General features: G+C 57.0%; 2 protein-coding genes across 3 annotated transcripts in view; both read right to left on the reverse strand.

Moving 5' to 3' along the window:
• FAM222B (family with sequence similarity 222 member B) overlaps nucleotides 1-1813 on the reverse strand; it is a 35188-nt gene extending 33375 nt beyond the window's left edge. The window contains exon 1 of one of the 2 annotated variants that reach the window (XM_066979439.1): nucleotides 1685-1813. The gene's annotated coding sequence lies outside the window, so the exon portion shown is untranslated. The remainder of the gene's footprint in view (nucleotides 1-1684) is intronic. The other variant, XM_066979438.1, reaches the window with a different exon arrangement.
• A 216-nt stretch (nucleotides 1814-2029) lies between these two features.
• ERAL1 (Era like 12S mitochondrial rRNA chaperone 1) lies at nucleotides 2030-8499 on the reverse strand. Its single transcript, XM_066979566.1, has 11 exons — nucleotides 8345-8499; nucleotides 7868-8020; nucleotides 7660-7787; nucleotides 7491-7568; nucleotides 7273-7319; nucleotides 6854-6915; nucleotides 6287-6399; nucleotides 5499-5888; nucleotides 4867-5016; nucleotides 4515-4595; nucleotides 2030-4213 (listed from the first exon to the last, which is right to left on the reverse strand). Exons 1-11 carry the CDS (start codon nucleotides 8433-8435, stop codon nucleotides 4091-4093), a joined length of 1416 nt encoding a protein of 471 aa, XP_066835667.1. The 5' UTR covers nucleotides 8436-8499; the 3' UTR covers nucleotides 2030-4090.
• Nucleotides 8500-8987: the final 488 nt, after the last annotated feature.

Raw genomic sequence — 8987 nt, forward strand, 5'->3', positions numbered from 1 at the left:
CCATGATGGCTTTTCCCTCTACGGACTGCTTTCTAAGTTTATTTTTGATGAAAAATTGCAAGTGCTTTTCTGCTGCTTCCCATACGTGTGAAATGACTAACGCTGGACTCTAACAAGTTCAGATTTAGGTGGAAAAGACCCGCTCAGAAACACGTGCGCTGGGAGGAAAAAGCAACCATCACGACTCCGCTCCCCTCCTGCCAAGGCAGCAGCAGTCACAGGACTGAATCAGACAAAGTTCCTACAGCACGCACACAAAACCCACGAAGCCCGGCACAGCCGGGAGGAGTTATTCGAAGTCATCTCCACTGCTCCAGCACAAACGACGTCGCTCGGGAACCCTGCCTCCTCCGCTGCACGAGGGTGCTGCTCTCTTACAGCTACCCCGAAAACAAAGCACCGCGTCTCTGCAGCAAAGAGGTAAAAGTATTACGGGAAAAAGTTTTCTAAGCGAGCTTACGTTTTCTTGCGACTTCAGTTGCGATAAAAATAAACGATGATGATTAGGACCGTCACAAAAAGTGAGTGTGAAGCGTTCCTGAACTAGTCAATGCCGGAACCAGGCTGCACGTGGAATTTATCCTACAACCGGTACCGGGCCACGAGAGGCAATGTCAGCGAGGGCAGCACACCTCCGCCAGCCCACACGGGGCTCACGCGCTGCACAGCCAAGAGCTTTTAAGTACTTTGCTCGCCGAGAGGGCTGGAACCAGACCGGTGCACCTCCGCGAGACGTGTTTTTGTGTGTTTTTGCATTATTTATTTTTTTTTTTCCCCCTTTCACGCTTCGGCGTTCGGCGCCGTTTCCCGTTCAGGTGCTCCAGAAAGGGCTGGCAGGAAATCAGAGGGACCAGGGCGGCGTTAACAATAGCTCTTGCAAAACCGCGCTGGCGAGAAGCCGCTCTCGCTCGCTCGCTTCCCCCCCGGTGCCTGCCGGCCTCGGGAACGATGGCACAAAGGAATCGCTGCGAGCTCCCTGGGCACCGACAGCGTGGGGAGAACCGGGGAGGGCCCGGGGCTGGGGCCCCCCCCCTTGGAACCGAGCCCCGTGGGGGAGCTCCCGGCCTTGGAACCGAGCCTCAGGGCCGTGCCCCCACCTTGGCACCGGGCCTCAGGGCCGTGGCCCCCCCCCTGGAACCAGGCCCCGGGGGGTGTCCGCCCCTGGAACCGGGCCCCGGAGGGTGCCCCCCCCCCTCGTTGGAACCGAGCCCCGGGGCCGTGCCCTCCCCCCCCCCCCCCGGAACCGAGCCCCGGGGCCTCCCGCTGGGGCCGGGCCGCTCCGTGCGGGCCCTTCCCGAGGCGGGTACCGGGCTTGGGGGGGGGGGGGGGGCTCAGCCCCGTGGGGCCGGCCCCGCTGAGCCCCCCCCCGGGCGGTACCGGCGGGCAGGGCCCGTTCGGTTCGGTTCAGCCAGGCCGCGGCCCTCAGTCCCCGTACACCCCCACCCCCCCCCACTAAACCTCAGGGCTCAGCCCCCTGAACACCTTTTGTCCCGCGCGCGCTGTCGCGACACTCCCCCTGTCGCGACAGGCGGCTGAGGGGCGGCGCCGACCGGCGTGAGGGGGAGGGGACCCCGGGAAGGACAATGAGGAAAAGAGGCGATGGGGGGGGGGGAGGGGAGGGAGTAAAGCCCCAAGACGCCGCTTCCCGCCCCCCCCACCCCCGCCCCCGAGGCCCCGCACTTACTCTCGGTGCCCCTGCCCGGGCCTCATGGCGCCGCCGCCGCTGTGCCCGTGCCGGCCCCGCCGCTCCCCTCCGCCGCCGCCGCCGCCGCCCGCCCCGGCCGTGGTGGCTGCGCCAGCCGCTGCCGCGCATGCGCCCCGCCCGCCAACGGCCCCCGCCGCCCCGCCCCGCCGCCATTACAGCGCCACCCCCCCCGCCATGGCCCCGCCGCCATTACAGCGCCACCGCGCGGCCGCCATCGAAGGGGGGAGGGCACGGGCTGAGGGGCCGGGGGGGGAGGTTAAGCGTTCGTCACGGGTACGGGATAAAATAAGGAATAAAACGTGTGAATTGTGACAGAAACGTGGCTCGCTGTTGAGTTTTTTTTTTAATAAAAATTAAGGAAATGTAGTACAGAAGGCAGGTGGAAGCATTCAGGGAAGGGCGGAGGGGTGAGGAGGAATCCAGCCAGGCAGCGCGTTGGCTCGCTGAGGGCTTCTTCAGGTGGCTGACGGCTGTGGCGGCCTTGGGTGGGTCAGGTGCAGGCTGGCGGCAGTGCTGGTGAAGTAAAGCAGAGCTCCCTGCGGGGGGACGGGGACGGAGGTCTTGTGGTGACAGAGTGGAATCACAGAATCATAAAATCGTTAGGGTTGGACCAGGTGATCTTGGAGGTCCTTTCCAACCATCACCCTACCACCAATGTCACCTCCATGGGTTTGGGTTCCAGGCAGGAACCCCCAGAAGACCCTTCCAGATCTCTTCCTTCAGCCCAGAGGTGTTGGTTTGTAACAGTACACGGGATTTCACCCCAATTTCCGGAAAGAAGCTATTCAGCACTTCAAACTTGAGACTGAACTCGAGTGCACAGACACCAGCCCCACACACAAAGTGGCACACAGCACCACTGAGCTACCCCAGCCCCTCTCGCTCAGCCTGCGAAAGCCTTGCCCACACCCTGAGCCATGCCAGCCACTCTCCATCCTCAACAACCTACCCAGCCTGAGCTGCTGCCCCAAATTTGGCCTTTTCTTTCGCTCTGATGGTCTCTTAACTTCCAGTCTGCAACCCTGGTGCAAAAAGTAATGACTCCGTAGTAATGTTCCTGTAATAAACTATTCGAGTCCCTAAGAAAACGGTTGCCATCTGTTTTTGCATGGCTAACTAGCCCTTCTGAAGTAAGCACCTACGCAGTGCTGCTAGAGGCATCTTCACACCAAATCCCTCAACATTCATTCATTAGCCAAACATCCAAATGGGTGTAAAGCCAGGACACCACTGGGCACCGAAACCAAGATGTGTCGAGGCAGGAAGACACCTGTTTCCTGCTCTACGTGCCCTTCTTACAAATATGCTCCAGCAAATGCTTGTGCATCCAGCAAGCCTTTCTCTGACCTCTCTGCTCCCTTCACCAGTATCAGGGAAGCAGCTCGCATACACGCCAACAGATCACAGTCCAGGCTCCATTTCTCTGCTTCTTCAATAATCCACTCAGAAGAGGGTGTCACCAGACCCATCCCTCCTGAGTGAGCACCACCTGCCAGGAGCAGTGAACTGCCTAGGAAACTGAAGGGAAGGATGCCAGGGTAAGGAGAAAGAACACATTTTTACTAACTAAAACACAGAAAAGGTCAAAATGAAAGAAGTAGCTGGCAGTCATCTAAGAGGAAGGTGCATACATGCCTGTGGCAAGAGCTCCAACACAGGAGCTGGAAACCACTGGCCTTTATGATTTATAGAGTTTCAGAGCTCTCTGCCACACCCTGTTATTAGAGTGTTTCTGCTAGCCAGCAAACTCTTCCAACTCAAGCTCCCTGGGCAATACTGACTCCCTATGCAGCTCTACTCACAACCATGAACAGGGTGCAGGGCAAGGAGCGTGACAGAAATGAGAACACCACGTGGACTGGGGATAGCCTCTTCCTCCTGCATTACCACGGGTGGCATCACTCAGCCTTCAGGAGAGATGATAAATATACGCTAACAATCCTTCACTGCAGCCCTTTGTCTGCTAAAAGACAGGAGGAGATGTTCCCCCACACTTTGAAGAATCACAATATTCACCCTTCCCTTTTTGAGCCAGACCCTTGACGCAAGTCATCCTGAACTTCCAGCCACAGACACTTGGCAGCAAAGATGTGGGACACAGCCCACAAGTAGATGACAGCTCTGCAAATGTGGTTCTAGAATGCACCGGGTTCTCTGATGTGCGTCCCGTTTCCATATGATAAGGCCTTGTAGAAGATCTGAAGAGTTTATTTCCGTTTGGGCCATTCCCCAAAGAATAATATATTCTACTTCAGCCCGCTATCTTGACTCCATCCTCCTGTTTCTGGATTGAGCAAAGGTGTTAAGATACCTGCAGCAGAACTTGGGACCGGTTTCTCTGCATGACCACAAAGCTCAACGGCTGTCAAAGCCTACTCAAAGAGTTCAACTCTTCACCTCCACCTTCAGCTTCAGGCGGATATCACAGAGGAAAACGTTCATCAGGTCCTGGCCAGCCTCCTGAGCGATCCTGCTGATAACCGTACCTCTTTTTCCAATCAACATCATCTGTATTAAAACCCAGAGAGAACACCATCACTCTCATTCTCCCTGTGGGGAGGAGTCACCTAAGAAAACAGTGCAGGCACAGAAGCGTATAGAATATAGCAGCCAGAGATGTCCTAAGACCAAACCACGGGCAACTGATTGCCTCAGAAAGGTGCAAGTTGTTACTGAACGGCCTGTGACTGTCACAGACCTGGCTCTTCCCAACCCACAGCTGAGGGAGGTGTCCAACACGGCAAGGGCGCACACGGGCAGGAGCTAAGCAGCCTCATCTCACGCTCCCCAGCTCTCTCCTCTTACTCACCATATGAGACTTTCTTGGGACCAAGAGGTTCTGCACAATGACGAGCTCTCCGCTTGGCCCTTCCTCCCACAGCTCTGTCACCTGCAACAGCAAGCACAAACCCAGCAGGTCAGCACAGGATCTCAGGAGCCACAAATGTGACTTTCACAGACAACAGCTCAGCTCCCTGGCACACACACGTGTGGCCCCACTTAAAACATGCAAAGGGTCTCATTGCCCAACGTGCAAGTCCCAAGCCACTTCACGTGGCCTGCGAAGGGTCTGGCAGATTGCACAAACTCAAAAAGAGGAATTTTCATCACGCTGCCAACACAACAGCTTGAAGGCAAGTCCGCTTGCGCACGCTTCCCACCTGAGTCACACCATAGGGCACCTCCAGGGGCAGGTACTCCAGTATCTTCTCCCTGATGATATTGTCACAGATCTCTTGAGGTGACTGGCTGGTCAGGACCCTGCTGTGAAACTCCCAAGGGCCTGGCTTGGCTTGCATCAGGAGGTAGCGCTGTCAGCACAAAACACCCATCACACCCGTTAGCTGCCACGTACCATCCTTGCAGTACCACAAACCTCTGTGCTCTTCTCGGAGCGAGTCGCTATGAGGATGCTCCTGCTAGCCAGACACCAGGGCAGTAGTTCAGTATTTTTGGCACGGAATGGAGAAAGGGAAGCTTCTGAAACTCAAACGCTGCCAAAGGTCACATCTCCCCAAGTCATTTGTATGAGCTACAAAAGCCTATAGTACTACTTGCAGCTGAATAATACCGCATCGGGCATCCATCATTATGAACAGGCTGCTATTTGGGGAGCCTCACATAAGACAGAAAACTCTGAAGAGGTCAAAAGAGAACTCTTCCCCCAGCACGGGCCCACCCCAGGCCAAGGACAGCAGCTCTGCTGGCTCCTCACAGGAGGAGCAGCTCAGTACAAAGCACTAGGGTACCACAAGGTGTTTCAAAGCCTAACAGCAATTCCGACTGCAGTTACCTTCAGCGTATCCACCTCCTCTCCAGTGAGAGCTGCGAGCATGAAGATCTCCTGGAAGCGTGGCCAACCTTTCCTGTCTTTTAGATCTCTGCATTCATGGGGCTTTGGCCCTTGTGCTTCTGTGACAAGACCAGACTCAGAAGCCCTCGTGTCACTGCTGCTATCCAAGCTAGAGCCTTCTTGGGCTTTAACTGCTTCCTGCAGACAAGGAGACTCGTGGGCCCTGTTCTCAGGTGGAGAAGCCTGAGTGATTTTAAGAACAGTTTTTGCTGAAGAACTCAAATTATGTTTAAATGGAGACCTCACTTCCAGCTTCTTTCCATTTACAATTCCCTCCGTTAGCTCAGTTACGAGTTCCAGCAGGACGTACTTCTTCTTTAGCAGATCCACCTGGTATGAGAGAGATGTGTCACAGATTTGTCCTAAATGAGGCTGGTGTCTGGGCACTGGCTCTGGAGGAGCTGGAAGAATCCCCCCAGGGCCAGCAGCTGCACCAGGACAAGGCATCTGCAGCTGAACCAGACAGCTGGCCAGCTTCGCTGTTGGACCAGCTATTGTCTCCAGGCTGATTTAAACTCTGTCTTGCAGCATACAGCTTCAGGGACATGTGTGCGTGCAACACAGACACATAAACACGCAAATATTCTGCAGTGGAGAGAAAAACCAGTGTCCTTTGACATACCCCGTCTCACTGACCCAAAACCACACCGTTGCTGATGCCGGGTACTGTCTGAAGACACCGGTGTGACTTACGGCTGGAAGGCAGGACAAACAAGCTCCTCCTTTACCTTGTTCAGAACCAGGACGCTGGGGATGTGGGGAAACTGAAAAAGACACTTCAGCACCTCTTGGCTCAGACAGTTCCGTGTCCAGTGATCCGACACGTCCACCAAAACCAGAACTGCCAGGAAAGAGTGAGGGAAAGGTAACGAACCTGTATTTTCCAAAACCTTAGCTGTAAGTTTCTTTACAGCCTGTGGTTAAATCGTTTCCCTCCTGCTGCTACTCCTCCCTCTTCTACAGGACAGCAAGCAGACGGAACCAAAAAGGAGCGTTTCAACTGATAAAAAGTCCAATTTATACTTGCTGTCCTGAAGACATCACATGTTCTAGAACGCAACATCCACGTCCAAATATTAATTCAAGCTTCAGACCTTGGCATCAGACAACACTAATCCCCTCCCTTGGTGAAATAATTCAAGTTTTTTCAATGCCCTTCCCTCCTCCCTCCTAGTTCATACTCCCAGGACTGCCCTTACTGCCCAGTAACGCACCCAGATACCACAGTTAGAGGGCTGTAAGTTTCTGTGGCAGATAAAGGGTTTGGCTCGATGCAAAGGAACTCGAGTGCCCACCTAAATCTGCGTGTTTCATGCTGTCCCATGGGTCTGTCAGCATGGCCTCTTCTAGTTTATGCCTGAAAGACAAATGCAGATGGGTAAGCCAGACATGAGCTGGACGACAACCATCTTCCTTCCCCCTGGAGGGGAGGAAGCAGCACTTTCCGTCGTCCCAGCTCATGCAGAGCTGCCTTGCTGGCTACAACAGCCCTCACTGCACACACACACACGGAATCAAACACAACAGGGCTCAAGGGATTCTACAGGCTCTGTGTGCTACCAAAATAGCAACGATAAAACAGTGAAAAACCAAAACAAGGCTAAAACCAGAAGTTCCTGCCCTTTCTGTCTTACAGACTTGCACAGTGGAAATCACTTTCTGCTCTATCAAGCCTCGGCTAGAACCCCATCGCTCCCTGCAGCAGCAGCGATACCTTTTGGCTTTTAAGGGACTAGTGAGGCCAGGCGTGTCCAGAATGACCTAGAAAGAGGAAAAACAGATCCTGTCAGTCTGCCTGCAGCTAGCGGCAAAACTAGAACTTTTATCTATGCGATTAACTGCGTAAGAGATACAAATGAGAAAATCCTTCGCCATCTGGCTAACGCTCCCTGCTGCCTCAGGCACATCATTTCAGCAGCGCTGGAAACTCACCAGCTGCGTGTCCTCATACGTGACGACACCCTGGGCTTTGCATCGGGTTGTGTGCACTTTTTTTGAGACAGGGAAAACCTGTAAGCAGGTAAAAGCATTACGCATCCAGAACATGCGAAAGAAAGGATTTAGCAGCGTGAATTTGGCTCAGTAACACAGCGTTCACTACCTTTCTGCCCAAGAGCTGATTAGAGAGCGTGGACTTCCCGGCATTCGGCGCTCCAATGATGGCAATTCTTAAAACCTTGGGGTTCTGGGGCTGGTCAGGCCGGTCCCTTAACAGCCGTTTTTGATCCTCTGGGGGGGAAGAAGGAGCCTGAATGTTGCTAAAGCCCCACTGACTGCCCCAGGGACGGTACCAGGCTGGTACCGCTCACCTTTGCTGGTGGCCACGGGCGGCGGGTGCTGGCCGAGGGCACAGGCCGGCTTCTCGGCGGGGATGCCCAGAATGCTGCCGAGCGCGGAGCTGCTCCCGCTGCAGCGGGCACCGAGCGGGGCGGCCCTGAGGGCGCGGCTCTCCGGGAGACGAGCTGAAAAAGCAGCAAACACTCCAAATCGTACCGAAAACGCCCCAAAACCGAGGAGGACCGTTCCCCTGAACCCCAGCCGGCCCTGGCAGCGCTGCTCCCTCACAGAAGGCCGCTGGGCCGGACACGGAGCACCGCCTGCGGCCTGCCCCCGCCTCACACACACGGGACCGGCCCCGGTCACCCCCGGTGGCTCCGGTCCCGGTCCCCAGCCCCAAGGCCCCGGCCCCAGGTCCCCAGCCCCGGTTCCGGCCCCTAGCCCCGGTCCCGGTCCCGGTCCCCCCGGTCCCGGTTCCCGGTTCCCGGTTCCCGGTTCCCGGCCCCCACCTGCCCCCTTGGGACGCGCCCCCGCCGCCGCGGCCCTCAGGGCCCTGCTCAGGGCCCTGCCCGCCGCCGCCACAGCGCCGGGCGCCGCCATCTTGCCCCGCCGCGGGGCAGGGCGGGAGCGCCGCAGCCGCCCGCCCCCATTGGCTGAGAGGGGACGGGGAGCATAGAGACGGGGAGGAGCGGGCCAGAGCGCCGCGCTGCGCCGCCAGGGGTTGTGGGAAGGAAGCGGGAGGCTGGGGGAGGGGGCGGGGCTTTAGGAGTGGGAGGGGCTTGGTGTGGGCGGGGCTTAGAGAGGGGGCGGGGCGTGTGTTGGAGCGCCCCCTGCCGGCCCCGCCGCGCGTTGCAGGGCCCAGTGCTCCCAGTGCGCCCAGTGCTCCCAGTACCCCCAGTGCTCCCAGTGCCCCAGTGCCCTCAGTGCCCCAGTACCCTCAGTGCTCCCAGTGCCCCCAGTGCTCCCAGTGTCCCCTGCCACACAGCCCAGTGCATCCCAATGTGCTCTGCGTCTTCTACAATGCAGTCCCATGACCTTTGCTGAAACCCCCAGTCCAACCCAGTGCACCCCACTCCTTCCCGGTGCCCTCTGCTGCACTCCCCAGTCCACCCCAGTGCACCCCAGTCCAGCCCAGTGCCCCATGCAGCACTC

Source organism: Anser cygnoides, chromosome 18 (assembly GCF_040182565.1).
Source record: "Anser cygnoides isolate HZ-2024a breed goose chromosome 18, Taihu_goose_T2T_genome, whole genome shotgun sequence".
Taxonomy (NCBI): domain Eukaryota; kingdom Metazoa; phylum Chordata; class Aves; order Anseriformes; family Anatidae; genus Anser; species Anser cygnoides.